General features: G+C 37.0%; 3 protein-coding genes across 9 annotated transcripts in view; 2 read left to right on the top strand and 1 right to left on the bottom strand.

Annotated features, from left to right (window-relative positions):
* LOC115424015 (immunoglobulin lambda-1 light chain-like) overlaps positions 1–14949 on the top strand; it is a 29292-nt gene extending 14343 nt beyond the window's left edge. For 5 of the 6 annotated variants that reach the window (XM_030141086.1, XM_030141082.1, XM_030141079.1 and 2 more), the window contains 2 exons: positions 13562–13595; positions 14446–14949. In XM_030141086.1, the coding sequence (XP_029996946.1) occupies positions 13562–13595; positions 14446–14774 (363 nt within the window). In that variant the 3' untranslated portion in view covers positions 14775–14949. Of the gene's footprint in view, positions 1–12626; positions 12745–12825; positions 13149–13561; positions 13596–14445 lie in introns of those variants that run through there. The other variant, XM_030141084.1, reaches the window with a different exon arrangement.
* Positions 1593–11806, top strand: LOC115424013 (targeting protein for Xklp2-like). Of its 2 annotated transcripts, none has more exons than XM_030141077.1 (15): positions 1593–1814; positions 2805–2933; positions 3524–3641; positions 3845–3907; positions 4047–4163; positions 4240–4349; positions 5790–5938; positions 6885–7056; positions 7371–7509; positions 7687–7909; positions 8176–8346; positions 10337–10483; positions 10578–10689; positions 11396–11562; positions 11646–11806. In XM_030141077.1, the coding sequence occupies exons 1-15, from the start codon at positions 1706–1708 to the stop codon at positions 11754–11756; spliced, it is 2037 nt and encodes a 678-aa protein (XP_029996937.1). In that variant the 5' UTR covers positions 1593–1705; the 3' UTR covers positions 11757–11806. The 2 variants fall into 2 exon arrangements, with proteins under 2 accessions (XP_029996937.1, XP_029996936.1); XM_030141076.1 differs by having other exon boundaries at positions 11378–11562.
* A 768-nt stretch (positions 14950–15717) lies between the features above and the next one.
* Positions 15718–18042, bottom strand: LOC115424017 (immunoglobulin lambda-1 light chain-like). The gene is made up of 4 exons (XM_030141088.1): positions 17934–18042; positions 17528–17850; positions 17078–17111; positions 15718–16208 (listed from the first exon to the last, which is right to left on the bottom strand). The coding sequence occupies exons 1-4, from the start codon at positions 17971–17973 to the stop codon at positions 15880–15882; spliced, it is 726 nt and encodes a 241-aa protein (XP_029996948.1). The 5' UTR covers positions 17974–18042; the 3' UTR covers positions 15718–15879.
* Between the last annotated feature and the right edge of the window lie 146 nt (positions 18043–18188).

Below are 18188 nucleotides of genomic sequence, written 5' to 3'. Positions count from 1 at the left end.
TTACATTCCTTGTAAAGAAAGACAGTTGTAGGCCTATATCTCACCAACAGATACGTCTATATTAATCCTTATCAAGGCTGTTTTTCCAAGAGAAGATTAAATTAAATTAATTGCCACGCTGGTAAGCATTAAGTTTTCATCAACGGTGAAAGTGTCGATATTAGTTATTGTTCGGCCATTTTGAACTGAAAGCTACTGAAAGAATATTTCGGAGTTTGATCATTTTACCTACTACTACTCTTTGATTACATGTTTACGTCACCGGAAGTTTCTTTGTTTCCGGTTTATTTGAACCAATAGCTGGTGAGCAGATGAATCCGGCCTCAGCTATTGGCTAGTTCAAAATTCAGCAAGTAATTGAACGCTGGTTAAAAAGAGAAAAGGCGTTGGCGATTTCAACGGTGACTGGAAATAGACGGTTGTGGTAAGCGAACAACTATTATATAATACTGCTGTGGGTATTAAGTTGCTAAGTTAAGTTGCTAACTGTTATGATGGGGCTGCATTGGATGTTGTTATATTTTAGCATTATGTCACTACATTAGTGTTTATCCCAAACATACTTAAATAATCTAGACTTCCATTTGTTTTTTTTTAATGACAATTTATTGTAACATTATCCTCTGTATTTCAAGTGAAAAACGAGCTTTTTCTGATGGTAATATTCACAAAAATCTTCAGTAAATTCAAAGGTCATTATCAAAGAACCAAAAGTGACTGCAAAATAAATCCTTAACTGAACATAAAACCAAGCATTTACACCACTGTCAACTACATCCATGTTTGTGATGGATTATTGTGGAACATGGTGGTTTTTCCATGTTGACCTCAGAGCTTCCAAATGAGGCACATAATACTGCTGAGAAACTGCATTTCATCTGAATTATTTAAGCATTATTGATGGTACTTCAACTTTCAACTTTATTTATCCTTAGGAAAGGAAATTCGGTGTGCAGCAGGGGTCATAAACACATACACAGAAACAGCACCCCTATAAAATTACACAATACAGGACAACACACAATGGAGCCACTCCCCTTCCCAACACAAGTTAAAAAAAAAAAAAAAAAAAAAAAAAAGGTCCAATAGGGCAGTACACAAGTTAATTGCCATAATGGCCATGAGCCTTAAAAAATAAATAATCACATAAAAAGATTTTAAAAATTGACATATGAAGAAGGAAAAAAAAAAAAATCTAGATATCAGCTACGTGAATTCAGATTCCTAATAGCTGCAGGAATAAAGGAGTCCATAGCCCGTCTGGTTTTCAATTGAGGAAGCCTTAAACGGTGACCAGAGGGGAGAGGGAGTACATGTAGATATTTGTAGACGTTTGCAGTTGCTTGGGTCTTTGAAGGTTAGCAATACTCTACCAGGTATTTTACATTTCAAATAATGGGCTCTATGCACAGCCCCACTACTTCCTGAACTTAAGGCAGCTCCTTTATTTCCTGTCTTTCATTATTGGACACACTGATTAATCCAGGTGTGTCTGCTACGTCTTGTTGTGACTACTGTGGTCAGACACACCTGGATGAATCAGTGTGTCAGTTAATGAAAGACAGGAAATAAAGGAGCTGCCTTAAGTTCAGGAAGTAGTGGGGCTGTGCATAGAGCCCATTGTGCAAGAAAAATAGGTTTACCTGGTGGACGTGTCCATTAAGGTGAGTTTCAGCAGTTACTTGTTTAGGGAGTTCCTGAAATTATGGCAGAAAACGACATGGGTGATGCAAACCTCTACGAGTTCGACGCCCCCTCCCATGTTGTGGACCTCAAAGAACTAGAAGATGACAAGAGTCAAGACAAATGGTTTGGTACGTGTACAAATTAAATATAACAGACTGATGTTAGTTACTCACTCTTTTTCTTGCACTTACATTTGGTTAATATTATCATTTATGTTAAATGTTTTCAGCAGCCCATCATGAAATATCAGGGTTTTAGATGTTGCTGTGGTGAGATTATTTTCATGTTAAGGTTACTGGTAAAATCGTGAATGTAGCCTACTCCTCTGAAATCATGGGCTGTGGTGTTTTGTATTGGAGAGAGCCTCTTTATCCTCTATATCTTGGTTTGTCCTTCAGAATGCCATTATATCAAGTTTTAATAATAATCCAAACCCAGAATTACTACATTACACTTTATTTCTTTTCATACAGTAGATAAATGTTTACAAGATAATGCAATGAAACGCCTCAAATGAAAATGCTGTATACAGTCATGGAAAAAATTATTAGACCATCAAAAGTCATCAAAAGCAATGGTTACGCAATCAAGTACCAACTCCTGTGTGTATCATGTGACTAAAACGGACAGAAAAGAAAACATGGAATGCCTAAAAGCACTGTTTTTTGCAGTACAAGGCCATAGATATTGATGTAAGAACTGAAGTGATTTTGGTTATCAAGAAAACCATTGGAAATGGATAGATATCAGCTCTTAAATTAAACTCTAATGAGCTATTTTTGTTGTTGTCATTATATTTAGCCAAACAAATGTACCTTTAGTCGTACCAAGCATTAAAATGAACAAGAAGCTGAAGAAAACAAGGGTGGTTTAATAACTTTTTCCGTGACTGTATGTGCATTGTTTTTCTGTACATGGTGACAACTCTCAGGGCTATTATAAAATTTAATTTGCTAGTCTTCAACCAGATTACAGTCCATTTACTGCATGCAAAACAATTCTTGCCCAAGAGGCAAGATATAGTGTACCTTTCTTTTTGCTGACACGAGATTGTATTATTTTGTAATTTAAATCTACGTCTTTTTTTTTTTCTTTTTTTTTTTTTTTTCTATAAGCAGAAGAGCAGGCTGCCAGAGATTGTCAGCTCTTCACACCTTTAAGACCTGACCCACTGTTTGTGAGAAATGATAAGGACAAGTTGCCAAGAGCTGCTGTACCCCCTCATGTGAAGAGAGATGTGGAATCTGGTTAGTTTAAGTGGATATGGCACTGCCACGATACACCAAAGCTTCTCATGAAGGCTGTTTAACTGCTGCTTCAAGAAATTATAAGGTCTCATCAGTTATAATTTGTGGTATTTTGCCCATAAATAAGGCCTTGTTCAGACTGCCAGACCAATTTTTTTTTATATTTATATACTTTTTTTTGTTTGTTTTTTTGTTAGAACCACATTAATTTTTGAAGTCTGTACAGTGAAAGCTTTGACTTTTTGCACCAACTGGATTTCTGGATGACATTTGCATCATGTGTGCAACGATAGTGTCATTTTCCAGAGTGATAGAAGTGCTGAGCAGAATCCATGCAGCAACTTGCAGAGCTTAATAAAGATGCAGCATAAATCGTTTGCTGTCATGTTAGGGACAGTTTCTGCATGAGGAAAGTTGGGTCGCAATGATGTGACCAGTGATTCAAGTAGGAAGTATTATCTGAGCACTTAAAAATAAGAGCATGGAAAGTCAAAAGATCTAATTTGACAGACATTCAGTTTATCGACTGTCTATTTGTTAATGCTTCACTTCTCTTCAAGGTAAAAGTGTGAGTGTAACTGCTCTTGCAGGTCCTTCCACGTCTCCACTTCCAAACATAGTCACATCATGGGGCACTGGTGCTTCTGTTGATGTTGCTGGTGCCCGACCAAAGCAGACCACTGGTCAGCCCCCTGCCCAACCACGCAGGTACAGTCCTAGTCCAGTGTGACATCAGAGTAAAATACAATAAACAAACATGTACAAAGTGGAAGTCTTTTAAACTGTACATTGCATCAAAGCTCTTGTGTATTAGTTCATATTTGTCACTTAGGTCTCTGTTACTTAAAGAGAAACCCATGTTTTTGTAGGTGAAATTAGAAAAAGTTTGTTCTTTATTTTTTTATATTTAGGGTTTCAAAACGTAAGAGTGCATCCAGTGTTCCAGCTGCTCCGCCTGTCAAAAAGTACAAAAAGTATGTGATTTACCAGGGTTTGCTTCTCAAATGAGTAACTATTATAAGGTAGTTCTGTATTCCTGGTCTTGGTTGGCACCGTGCTATCGAATGTATTGTTGTACTGTGGTGTTTTGCTAACTCTAGCAGTCTTCTCTAGGACTCCAGTCACACAACGAGCCAAGAAGTCTACTGTTGCCTCCAGGAATGGACAGCCAGGTCAGACTACCAGGAACCCCTCTAGAAACAGAGCGGTGGCATGTTCCACTAACACAGGGTGAGTCTTCTGCTGTTGATTAGAAACCAGTGTTGTGACATGAATTAAAACTTGGCTGTTTGTCATCTTCTAACAGGCAGAGTACCTCTGAAGAACAGGAGCTTGAGAGGATCCGAAACCTCCAGAGAGAAGTTGCTTTACATCGCAAGAAGAATGAAGCCAGTTACAAAGCAGCACTGGCTGGAAGTAAGTGTGGTTCATCTGAGTTTATAAAGAAACTGAACACACTAGATACTAGGTTTAAAATGGATGACAGTGTAGAATCAGACTCTTGAGACATGGGTGAGAGGAACCAGGGTAAAGATGTGTCCACTCAGTCATCATTTGAATGTATTTTCAGAGTTTAGATTTGAAACTCATGACCTAAGATGACAGTAATCCAGCACTACTGTTAATAATCCGCTCTACTATGTACTTCTCCTTTTTGACAGTCTGTGGAGTTAGGCCACTAGCTACCTTCTATTTTAAGACGTAGAAATTAATTCAATAATCTTTAAAGCTGCAGGAACTGAAATCACAGGGATGAACACCAAGTCTGGAAATACACACCTTCACTCTGAAGCTCTCTCCTCTCAGACAAAACCTAGACCAGGGGTAGGCAACCTGTGGCTCCAGGGCCACATTGGGCTCTTGGGCCCTCTTTTCTTTTGGCTCCATGTGGCTTTGTCAAAAAAAAAAAACTTGGAAAAGAAGAAAACTAAGGCTTTTTTTTTTTTAACACAGTTTGCTATTATTGTCAGAACCATGAAGTCAATCTGACATTATGCAGCTGTAAAAATGTAAACTATACTCCAAATTAATTGAAAAATGGAAGTAGTAATGGTAGAGTACTTTTTATTTTATGACACTGATGGTATTTTCCATTGCAAAGAAAGTATTCGCATACCAGCAAATTTTTGCTACACAACAATAGCATTTTCTTTAGTGTAGTTCTGAAAATGCACCAAAACTTTGATTTATTCTCAACGTATTTCATGCAAGCTAATCCTAAAGAGCTTCTTAAACAGTCACCACTTTGAGGTAAAACATATACAGATATGTTTTGGCTCAAGACAATTTTGTTTTTCCATTCCTGTTCTAAAATGGCTCTTTAGATAGTAAAGGTTTCCGACTCATGACCTAGACTCAGGGACTTCCTGACACTTATTGCAGAGACAAAACTTTCCAAACCCCACAGTAGAGGAGCACAGTCATGTAGCTGAACAATAGGTTCATTTTTATTGTCATTTATCTTTTTATTGTTCCGGACACATCATCTGTCCTTATTGAGAATTCTGGTGAAAATAGCTGCAACAAATAATTTGGAAAACAGTTTCACATATAAAATGAATATAAACTCCACATAAAAAGATAGGAACCAGTGAAATCCATAATTCACACATTCTAAAGAGATTACAGCTTTTAATTATGTATTTAACTGGACTACCTGCCTGAAAACTAATTATTGGCCAACATCTGGATCATTGGTTCTTCTCACTGCTTGATTTGCAAAATGCTGTCAGGTAGTTGGAGAATTTCTTTATGTTGACATAATTTTTCTATCAGGAAATTTAAATGCTTCCATATATGTAGCATCTTTTGCCTCTGTTATGAAAGACAAAGAGGTTGCTCCTATTTTCTTTTTAGACCCTCCACCAAAGAAGACGGCCATGTCCACTACTGTGCCTAAAGAATTCCGTTTCAACACAGACACTCGTGTAAAAGCATCCTCTGCAGCAAGTAATGACCACAAGGAAGTGGACTTCATTAATCTGCTTCGCAAGCCCTCCTCCCCAGTGAGTAAATGCAGGCAAAGATATGGTAGAGCTGGTGGGAGAAAGCAGAAATACCAGTGTTTGAGTTTCTGTATGAGGGTGGTTAAATGAGATCAGCTGGACTACTGTAAAGATGTTTCACTAATGTAATGGTGAGCTGAAAGGAAGTATTAAATTTGAGTCAAAAGTAGCTAAATGGAAAGAAATTGAGTGTAAGACTGATGGAATCATTCAGGAAATGGTCAAAATTGGTTAAAGACAACAAGGAATCCTGCTTGAGGATTAGATGGATAGCATATGATAAAGATTTTATCCCAAAGAAAGTGGATAAAAGAAAAATAGAAATGTGGATCGAAAAGTTTAGTATAATACAGTGACTTATACCTTAAAGGTTGTCTGAGAAGCTTCGAAGATATAAAACAGATTTACAATCTTGATAATAAAGATTTCTCTAGGTTTTTACAAATCTGTCATTATTTAGACAAAACAAAGAATGAAGATTCAGACAGTCCTATATCCTGAATCATCCAAATTTTCCTAAAATCATACCAATCAAGTCCAACTAATGAACTAATCTCAAAACTGTATAATGAGTTGCAAAACATTTTGGGGGGGGGGAGACACAGTGTATATCAAAGAAAAGTGGGAAAAGGAGGGTAATATCTTGCTGCATATTGATAATTGGGTTAAAATCCTAGAGAAGGGAGAAGAAATCAAGAGGTGAAAACACTGGAGATATAAACAGGAAAACGATTGTAGAGATAGCTTGTTTTGCTCTTTTCTGAAAAGAAATATAGAAAAACAGCACTGAAAAATGTTATATGTGAATGTAAAACATGTAAATTCTCCAAAATACAAAATCAAATAAAAACTTGAATTGTAAATTTGAGTCAAAAGTTCACAATGTGCAGGTGAACCATATGCAGTAGAAATCTCTTGCATTTGTTAAGCTTTGAATTTTTCTTAGGCCAAAGCTGCAAAAGGTGCCACAGTGCCCAAGCCTTTCAACTTATCAACGGGCAGTAAAAGAAAGCTGGAGGAGCCGGGCACTTATGTACCAGTGGCACAGCAGGTTGAGCTCTTCTACAGAAAAACACCCGAGCGCTACCATTTGCGCAGTCGCCAGCATCAAGAGAGAGGTGAGTTGGGAGGGTGATGGTGAGATGGTCACTAAATGATATCTTTGAAGGAAATGTCTACAATCAGGAGTGGGATATGGGGGGCATTTCACCTGGAAAGAATTATAATGTAACATATCTTGTATATCAAAATTGACAGTACTCTATTGTTTTTGTAATTTTTAGTTTTTTGTGAGTGTGTTTTTGTGGGGGGTTTTTAACATTGACTTTTCATATTTGTATTGATGATGTTTTAATGGGTGAAAGGAAAAAACAAAAAGTGAGTTATAAAAAAGGAGTGGGATATGGGGTCACTCCTCAAATGTGTTTGTCAGGGCCGTCCCCAGTGAAGAGGGAGAATCCAAAGCTCACCCAGCCTCAGATGCCTCACTTGCTGACCCAAAAACGGAGCCGTCTCTCCACTGCCAAGAGCAGCACTGACCTGGAGGCTGAAGAGGCAGAAAAACTTAACCAGTAAGAGTTCAAGTATTCTGGGTACAACACAACTGGCCGACTGTCACCCTTTAAGTTCTTGTTTTGTTACTAGTATTGAATATAAACGTCTGCTCTAGTCACTGGTTTTCATCATCCACTCATGTTCAAGGATGACCGTGGAAGCGGGTTGACCCTGATGTCCTGTATAAATTACAGGTTTAAGTTCAAGGCTCTGGAGCTCAACAGGAAGATTCTGGAAGGCACAGAGACTCTGAAAAAGCCAGCAGTGAAGGAACCAACTGTACCTGAAGGCTTCGAGCTGCAGGTGGTAAAAAGGCTCAAAGAGAAGCAGACCACCAAGAAATCTCAGGATACCGAAGAGAAACTGCACACTTTCCACGCACAGCCACTGCCCAAGAAGATCCTGGAGGGAGTCGTAGTGAGTTGTGTTACCAGCAGAGAATGTGTGTCTTTGTAAATGTGAATGTACACTGATATCTTCTGTTTGCAGGGTTTGCCAGAGAAGAAAGTAGTGCATCCAACTGTACCAGAGTCCCCAGATTTTGTTCTAAATAAAAGAACTGGTACCGAGCCCAAAGCTGAAGTAGTCAGGATACTTGTGTTTAAAATTGCCACCCTTCCAGTGCGTAACTATACCAAGAAGTGTTACAATCGTACCTTTTTATTTTTGCGTCTCCACCCTAGGAAAAGCAACCATCACCAGTTAAGGCCCCACCGGTCCCTCACTTTGGCCTGCCCTTTCAGCCCCTGCTTTCACCGAGACACCATGTGGGAGTTTGTCCCTTCTCCTTTGAGGAGAGGGAACGAGAAAAGAGAACACTAAGAGAGAAGAGGCTAGAGGAGGAGAGAAATGAGGTGAAGCCACTGATTTAAAATGAATCTGCACAATTGTTGACTGTCGGTAGGATAGATCTGCACGTATGCCATTATCTAAGTCAGAGAGATTACATTTAGCTCTGATGGTAGACTTAATTGTAGATACTCAAAGTATTTATTTGATACCATACTGTATGACTAAATTGTGAAATGGGATGAAATTGTGGTTTTGAATGACATTTTCCAGGTACGACGCCAATTACATGTACAACAATAATTGATTGTCATAGGGGTGTGTATTGGCAAGACTCTGGCGATACGATATATCATGATACTGTTAAAAAGGCAATTTTTTTCTTTCTTTCTTTTTTAAAATGATTATTTCCTTGAAGAACTGAATTACACCTGAAATCTGCACAAATACTAAACACATTTTTATTTGATCACAACAGGATCTGATGCTATATTACAAAATTTTCCTGTTAAAACTTAAATTCTATTTTACAGACATTACAGTTTAAGATCCTGCTCAAATGTTCATATTGTATTAGTTCATAACTAACATCATAACATTATTTTTGTGCAATCCCAACAAAGGAACTAACATCTGCCTCTCACACAATAAAACATGCTTTTAGGATGCTTCAAATAGCCATTATTTATTAAAGCGGTGTTAAATAATAATAAATAAAATATTAACAAAAAGAAAAATGAACTTTCGCAATATCTGTGTTTGAATAAATACCTAAAAAAACTACCAATACAGTACTTTCATATATCGATGCAGTATCATGAAATGAAATACCGCGATATATTGCAGAACCAATATTTTCTAACACCTCTAGACTGTCAGTAAGATAGATATGCACGAATGCCATTATCTTAATATTTCTTCATTTGAATTGGTGTATACATCCTGACTCGCTAGTTACTTGTGATTGTACAGCTCAAATACTCCAATTTAATCGGCCCCACATTAAACATGCAGCTGTTTCACACATGGCATGTGTTCAACCCTTCGCCCAGGTGATCAAAGCACCTTTCATGTGAACTCTTTTCTCTTAAATTAGTAGTTCAGCCTCAGATCTCTACAGAAAAGTGACCTGTCAAACCTATAAAACTGTACAAGTTTGAGTTGCAGATTTCTCTAGAATACAAAAATGAATATTAGAAAATGCTAATATTAAGATTTAAGGAAGCCTATTACCATTTTGTTTTCTGAAACCAGTCCTGAATTACTTTTGGAGCGTCCTTAAAGCTGTTGGATCCAAAATCAGGGGGGCAAAATCCCAAGAAATTTGAAAATGCACTCCTTTCTGTGGCACTCCTCTTAGTCTAAGACTAAATATAAAGGTACATCTCAAAAAATTTGAATATCATGAAAAAGTTCAATGTTCTTTGTTACTCATTTTACAAAGTGAAACCCATATATTATATAGATTTATTTGACAGAGTGAAATATTTCAAGCCTTTATTTTTTGAAATTTAGATTATTGTGGCTTACAGATGATGAAAGCCCAAAATTCAGTGTCTAATGAGTCTATATAATACATGGATTTCACTTTAAATGAGTAACAAAAAAACGTATTTTTTCATGATATTCAAATTTTTTGAGATGTACCTGTAAATGCAACTAATCTGACAGTTCATGCTGCTGGGGGGTAGAGGTGTTGCATCCACTCAGACCCCTTGAGTGACTATGGATAATGTTGCCTTAAAAAAAAAAATATTGAGCACGACAACTATAACCTGCAGATACGTGTCATATCTGAGCTGTGGAGGGAGAAATTTTAATGTAAACGGTGAATAATATTAAAACGGTTGATTTAGGACCTTAAGGACAATTCCTTCATGTCTGAAGAGAGTAACTCCTCCGCTAACCACTGCCTTTTCATCACTGAGTAAAGGATGAAATGTTACTGCAAAATGTGGTGCAGCTAATTTGTATTAAATATTTAATCTCCACTCAAATCTAAAAATATTTCCTCATTACCTCGTGTACTGGTAAATGGATTACTGAACTCAACAGGCGCCAAAATTCAGGGCCCAGCCGCTGCCAGACTTCAGCGTAGTGGTCCTACCAGAGAAGAAGAAGCTGGAGCCCACAAAACCAGAGCCCTTCAAGCTTCTCGTGGATGAGCGAGGAGCGATGAAGAACCGTCGCTTGGAACAGATAGTATGAACTGATCACCAACCACAACTTCTGTTATTACAAACACCAACAGGCTTTGTATTTCATGTTGGAACATTTCACCTCAATTCCCTTGCAGATACAAGAGGAGAGGAAACATCAGGAGGAAGTGGCGCTGTTTAAAGCCAGACCCAACACTGTGATTCACAAAGAACCGTTCCAGCCCAAAAGAGAAGGACGCAGCACAGTGGGTAAGACTGAGCTCCACCACTGAGCACTCTGAACATTTCACCTACCCATCCAAAACTCATACATTTAAAGTCTCCTTTCTGTTATCACACTGCAAAAATCAAAATCTTACCAAGTGTATTTTTCTCATTTCTAGTCCAAATATCTCATCACATTTAAAATAAGACGATCACTTAAAGAGCAACTTTTCAGTGAGATATAAGAACTTATTTTTAGACACCAGGTCTAGAAAATCATATTTCAAGAAATCTTACTAAGATATTTTTCACTTGTTCCATTGGCAGATTTTTTTTGCTTGAATGAAGCAAAAAAAAAAAACTGACTTAAAATTACAATGTCAGTTTTTTCCAATATCGTGCAGCCCTAGTTTATAGCGTAATACAATGTACATCGTTGTGTTGAAAAGTGAAAAAATAATCCTGAGTATATGTATTCCTGTAGATATGCATTTTACCCCAGCAGTAAGGTGCTGTGCTGGGAAAAATTTGAAAACGACCCATAAAAATGCTTGAATTTGACCTTGAAAAAAATGTGTATGAACCCTGTAGACCTGTTCTCTGCCTGTATGTTCAGTTTTCCCCCTGAACCACGCTCCAGCCTTCATCTTGAAAAGCTGAAGCGTTCATCAGGATGTGTGACTAGTTCTTCACCTCTTGCTTTCTCTACATCTGTCGTGGCACTTTCTGGAAGGTCTTCATTCTTCCACAGCCGTAGAGGCGTTCGAGCTGTCCACAGAGCGGAGGGCCCAGGAGCGGCAGGAGTTCGAGCGATTGGCCAGCGAGAAGGAGGCGCTGAGGGCACTAATGGAGGAGGAACAACGGCGTGAAGAAGAACAACGGGAGAAAGAGGAGATCGCCAGACTACGACAGGAACAGGTGACTGTGAAACGTCACCTGACTGCAGAGAACTGTCACTGTCAAAGCTTTTATTTATTTTGATTTGTTTTTGTCTTCTGCAGGTCCACAAGGCCCAACCAGTCAGACATTATAAGACTCTGAAATTAAAGAAGAGTGAAGTTCCTCTCACTGTTCCACTGTCACCCAACTTCTCTGACCGTTTCCGCTTGTAATTATTTTATTATGTAATGCATTTTTACACTTGTTTATATTTTACTAATTGTCTGTCAATAAAGCTTTTATTTTACAATGAAGCTTTTCATCCATGTTGGGTTTAATCTTTCTCAGGCCTTTTTTTTTTTTTTCTCCCTCAAAGGTTTTAAACCCAGTCAATGCATGTGAAATATAAAATACAAAGTCCAAAAGATGTCACTACAACTGGTGTTGACTATGTACACTGCAAAAATCTAAATCTTACAAGTGTGTTTTTCTCATTGCTAGTCCAAATATCTCATCACACTTAAACTGACAATCACTGAAAGAGTAACTTTTCAGTGAGATGTAAGAACTTATTTTTAGACAATACATCTTCAAATCTTACTGCAAGCAATCTTACAAGATCATTTTCACTTGTTCCATTGGCAGATGTTTTTGTTTTTGCTTGAATTAAGCAAAAAAAAACAATTCCATGAAATGCATCTGCTTTTTTCAGACTCATCTATGTTCTAAGGTATACAACAGGCAACTCCTCACCAAGTTCATGCTTTTTCCAAGATTCCCACTTGAATCTTAATCATTAAAAAATAAAAGTAAAACGCAAAAACATAAGAAAATAGATATGTATATGGAAACTATTTTCAATATCAAAAAAGGAATTATTGGAAGAATTGTGATGTTCATTTAATAATAAAATGACAGGCTTAAAAATATTAATGAGGCCTCAAGTGACATAAAAAGAATATAAACAAAGAACTATTTAAATATAAATGACTGAAATGAAAGAATGATACTTAAGTCATGTATTTGTAAAAGATGATGTAAGTCAAATAAATTGTAATGGGTTGTTGTAACTCCTCCTCCTCCTCCTCAGTCTCTTTATAAACTTCAGTCTCTGTTCTCCTCACATCTCTGTTGTCGTCTCATCTGGACAGTAAAGGACGTTTACTCCACACACTGACAACATGCTGGTGACCCTCTGCACTCTCATCACTGCTCTAACATGTAAGATATTCTCCTGCTTCTGTCATTCACACATTATCAAATTTCAACCATTCATTCATGTATTTTTCTATTATTTGACAGATGCTGATGCAGTGAAAGTGCTGACTCAGACACCTGCTGTCCACACAGTTTCTCCAGGACAAGAGGTTGTTCTGAAATGTAACGTTCAGACAGATTATGACTATGTCAGCTGGTATAAACAGGTTCCTGGTGAAGCTCCTCAGTTTGTTCTGAGATTTTATCATAGTCACAGTTCACCCAGCTATGGAACAGGATTCTCATCTGATCGATTTAACTCTAAAACTACATCAAACATCGATTACCAGCTCATCATTAAAAATGCAGAGGCAGGAGACTCTGCTCAGTATTTCTGTGGGGGATGGAATAATTCTCCTCGTGTAGCTGTATCACAGTGAATCACACCATGACAAAAACCTCAGTGACAGAGTCAATACAGTTCGGAGCAATTATGAAAAAAGGAAAAAGCTAACCTTCCACAGATTAAGAAAAGTTACTTCAAACATTGAAAATGAAAGTAATTAACAATTTAATGAACTCTCCTGGACTTTCTGAATGATGAACATATGCAGACCAGTGTCACTACAATCACACTGAATTCAATGGTCATTAAACATAAGAGTTAAATTCAAACAAACTGTCAAATATTCACAGTCAGTCCTCATGTGGATCAGTGTTATGGATCATAAACACACAGGAAACACAGAAATGAGATGTTTTGAGTGAAAGTTTGTCTTTAAAGGAGGTTTCAGTTTCAGGAGGTTTTTGTACGAGCGTGTACACAAACTGAATCACTGTGGTATTCGGACCAGGCACCAAGCTGACTGTGACAAGTAAGTACCTTTAAAATCACAACTAAATCACAGAGATTTTATCTTTTTTTGTCTGTAATGTATTAGGCGAAAAAATATACATTTCGAATATATTTAATACCATGTTAATGATAAGTTTGTACTTTTGAGTCTATGTTGAGTTTTCAATACAAGAAACATTTTCCACAATTCATTTCATAACATGTACTTTTATAATTTCGTATTCATAAGTTTTTCCTCTTCATTATTACTTTTGGATTAATGACCTTTTAAAAGTTATGTTTATTAATTTTCACAATTTCTACCAAGTTTTTTTAATTCCGTAAAAATATCTGCCAAATTTTATTGTGATGTTAATTTACATTATTCTACTAAAACTTATTCCAAATCATTATATGTTTTAAATTCATGACATGTATGAGGTGATTGAACACATGTTTTTAGTTTTAGTCACTATAACCTGTACAGAATACTGGTACTGATATAAAGAAATTGTAATGTTTATATTAATCCTTTTTACTGGGGATATGAAAATAGAATAGTGTGAATTCATAGAGTAAAATGTTTACGAAGATCTTTTTGTCTAATACTGAAATTAAATGAAATTCACTGATTATATTTCTTTAAACGTTAAGAAAAAAGTCGTATAATTACATCTGGTTTGTACTAGTAAAATAAATGAGGCAAATAAATGTACAAACAAAGTAAATAATCATGAGTAAACTTATTTGTTCAATAAACACCAGTGAGTTCAAATAAGTAAACACAACCATCATCCTGTTGATGTTTGTCTCCTGGTTCCTTTATGTTTTTCATACATGTCATTGTTGTTCATGTATGATGTATGTTGGTGTGGTGGGTGTATTTTCAGGCTCCAGCGTCCCTCCTCCTGTCCTGACAGTCTTCCCTCCGTCCGCTGCTGAGCTCCAGTCCAACAAAGCCACTCTGGTCTGTCTGTCCAGTCAGTCTGGGCCTTTTGCACATGTGACCTGGTTGTCTGCTGGGAGTCCGCTGAGCACTGGGATCTCTACCAGCACCGCTGTTCAGCAACCAGACCAGACTTTCCAAATCAGCAGCTACCTGTCCATCCAGACGTCAGACTGGAACACAGATCAGGTTTACACATGTAAAGTGTCTGTGGGCTCCCACACTTCAGAGAAACACATCAACAAGTCAGCGTGTCCCACTGAGCAACAGTAGAGGACCAGAAGCACCATCTGAAACCTGCTTGTGCACTGTTTGAGCTGTGTGGTCTGAACAAGGTTTAGATGATACACAACATGTGTCTGCATGCTTACAATCAATGTTGGAACAGATGGAGAGATTTACATTCTTTGTATTAAATGATGCATTCAATAAAACTGCTTTGATTCAGCTTGTTTTGTATTTATTTTTTCCCATGAAAATAACACTGTTATATACAGACAGTCAGGACATAAATGACATGTTTCCTAAATTCTTAATATTTTTATGCTGTTTAGGTCTCCAGGTCTCCCCTCATTACTAATAACTTCATGTAAATGAAGGGGTCAAAGGTCAACTCTTTATGAATGAAAAGGTAATGCTACTTGTTCTGTCAAAACATTGTGCATTTGTGATGTCAATGATATCTTGGTTTGGAAACTTTATACCGGACCAAACTGGACAAAAATAATATGATTTAACAGTGTTTTATAATCAACACAGATCAGATTCTCTTGAAGTTGTGGTTCTGAAAATGTTATTTTATTTCATACATATAATATAAGAGATAATCACCTAATGACAGTTTATTCTCTGTCCAAAGATCAGACATATTATATTTAAATGCAGTTCATTTACATAGAGTTAAATATAAAGTCAGGCGTGCAGGTGCATCCTGGGAAAGAAGAGAGGGCGGAGCAGAGAGGAGACGCTTCACTGATGAAGGATGAAAATACAGTTTCATTTCATACAGTTCATTTGAACTGACTTGGATTCAAGTCACATCAATCACTTTTCTTTAATGTTTTTATTGTTGTGATTCTGAAATGTGAGATCCTTTGACTATCTATAAATTCATATTTTATTAGATTATTTAAATTTCAGGAAATGAGATTCATTTCATTTACTCACTTTATAAATAAACAAACTCAAACTATATTTGATCACAAAGATTTTATTGGATTGAAAATGTAGCGATATCAAAGCTGATACAGTATCTCCATCTAACTGTTCCAACATTGATTGTAAGCATGCAGACACATGTTGTGTATCATCTAAACCTTGTTCAGACCACACAGCTCAAACAGTGCACAAGCAGGTTTCAGATGGTGCTTCTGGTCCTCTACTGTTGCTCAGTGGGACACGCTGACTTGTTGATGTGTTTCTCTGAAGTGTGGGAGCCCACAGACACTTTACATGTGTAAACCTGATCTGTGTTCCAGTCTGACGTCTGGATGGACAGGTAGCTGCTGATTTGGAAAGTCTGGTCTGGTTGCTGAACAGCGGTGCTGGTAGAGATCCCAGTGCTCAGCGGACTCCCAGCAGACAACCAGGTCACATGTGCAAAAGCCACAGACTGACTGGACAGACAGACCAGAGTGGCTTTGTTGGACTGGAGCTCAGCAGCGGACGGAGGGAAGACTGTCAGGACAGGAGGAGGGACGCTGGAGCCTGAAAATACACCCACCACACCAACATACATCATACATGAACAACAATGACATGTACGGAAAACATAAAGGAACCAGGAGACAAACATCAACAGGATGATGGTTGTGTTTACTTATTTCAACTCACTGGTGTTTATTGAACAGATAAGTTTACTCATGATTATTTCCTGTATTTGTACATTTACATGCCTCATATATCTATTTTACTTGTGCAAACCGGATTTAAATACATTACTTTTTTCAGAACATTTAAATAAATTCAAATAATCTGTGAATTTCATTTCATTTCAGTATGAGACAGAAAGACCTTTGCAAACATTTTACTCTATAAATTCACACTTTTGTGTCTATTTTCATATCCCCAGTAAAAAGGATTAATATAAATATTATAATTTCTTTCTATCAGTACAAGTATTCTTTATAGGTTAGGGCAACAAATGCTACAAACATGTGTTCAATCCCCTCATAATGTGGTGAATTTAAAACTTGTAATAATGATTTGGAATATGTCTTTGTAGAATAATGTCAATTAACCTCAAAATAAAATTTTGCAGACATTTTTAAGGTATTAATTTAGTATAAATTTTAAAAAATGAAAAACATAACTTTGAAAATGTCTTAAATCCTAAAGGAATAATGAAGAGGAAAAACTCTTAATTATTGAATGGGAAATTATAAAAGTACATGTTATGAAATTACTTGATGAAAATGTTTCTTGTACTGAAAACTCAACATAGACACAAATGTAAAAACTTATCATTAACATAGCATTAAATACATTGAAAATGCAGATAGTTTTTCTTCTAATACGTAAGACACAAAAAAATAAATGAATCTCTGTGATTTAGTTGTGATTTTAAAGGTACTTACTTGTCACAGTCAGCTTGGTGCCTGGTCCGAATACCACAGTGATTCAGTTTGTGTACACGCTCGTACAAAAACCTCCTGAAACTGAAACATCCTTTAAAGACAAACTTTCACTCAAAACATCTCATTTCTGTGTTTCCTGTGTGTTTATGATCCATAACACTGATCCACATGAGGACTGACTGTGAATATTTCACAGTTTGTTTGAATTTAACTCTTATGTTTAATGACCATTGAATTCAGTGTGATTGTAGTGACACTGGTCTGCATATGTTCATCATTCAGAAAGTCCAGGAAAGTTCATTAAATTGTTAATTTTTACTTTCATTTTCAATGTTTGAAGAATCTTTTCTTAATTAATGGAAGGTTAGTTGCTTACTTTTTTAATAAATGATCCAAACTGTATTGATTCTGTCACTGAGGTTTTTTTCATGGTGTGATTCACTGTGATACAGCTGCATTAGCAGAACCATCCCATGTCCCACAGAAATACTGAGCAGAGTCTCCTGCCTCTGCACGTTTAATGATAAACTGGTAATCAATGTTTGACGTAGTTTTAGAGTTAAATCGATCAGAGGAGAATCCTGTTCCATAGCTGGGTGAACTGTGACTATAATAAAAGTATAGAACCAATTGAGGAGCTTCACCAGGAACCTGTTTATACCAGCTGACATAGGTATTATCTGTCTGAACGTTACATTTCAGAACAACTTCTTGTCCTGGAGAAACTGTGTGGACAGCAGGCGTCTGAGTCAGCACTTTCACTGCATCAGCATCTGTCAAATAATAGAAAAATACATGAATGAAAGGTTGATATTTGATAATATGTGTGAATGACAGAAGCAGGAGAATATCTTACATGTTAGAGCAGTGATGAGAGTGCAGAGGGTCACCAGCATGTTGTCAGTGTGTGGAGTAAACGTCCTTTACTGTCCAGATGAGACAACAACAGAGATGTGAGGAGAACAGAGACTGAAGTTTATAAAGAGACTGAGGAGGAGGAGGAGGAGGAGGAGGAGGAGGAGGAGGAGGAGGAGTTACAACTATCATGAATAACTTACTTGACTTAAATCACTTTTTACAAATCCATAGCTGAAGTTTCATCCTTTTAACT

This window comes from Sphaeramia orbicularis, chromosome 8 (assembly GCF_902148855.1).
Source record: "Sphaeramia orbicularis chromosome 8, fSphaOr1.1, whole genome shotgun sequence".
Lineage (NCBI taxonomy): Eukaryota > Metazoa > Chordata > Actinopteri > Kurtiformes > Apogonidae > Sphaeramia > Sphaeramia orbicularis.
Note: the sequence above shows the minus strand (reverse complement) of the source record. Positions and strands in the feature narration are given on the sequence as shown.

Coding starts and splice junctions, on each gene's coding strand:
- LOC115424017 (XM_030141088.1), bottom strand. CDS start 17,973: ATGCTGGTGACCCTCTGCACTCTCATCACTGCTCTAACAT. Junction 17,112..17,527: donor ATGGTTCTGCTAATGCAGCT/GTATCACAGTGA, acceptor TGAATCACTGTG/GTATTCGGACCAGGCACCAA. Junction 16,209..17,077: donor CACCAAGCTGACTGTGACAA/GTAAGTACCTTT, acceptor GTGTATTTTCAG/GCTCCAGCGTCCCTCCTCCT.
- LOC115424013 (XM_030141076.1), top strand. CDS start 1,706: ATGGCAGAAAACGACATGGGTGATGCAAACCTCTACGAGTTCGACGCC. Junction 1,815..2,804: donor GAGTCAAGACAAATGGTTTG/GTACGTGTACAA, acceptor TTCTATAAGCAG/AAGAGCAGGCTGCCAGAGAT. Junction 10,690..11,377: donor AGAAGGACGCAGCACAGTGG/GTAAGACTGAGC, acceptor ACTTTCTGGAAG/GTCTTCATTCTTCCACAGCC.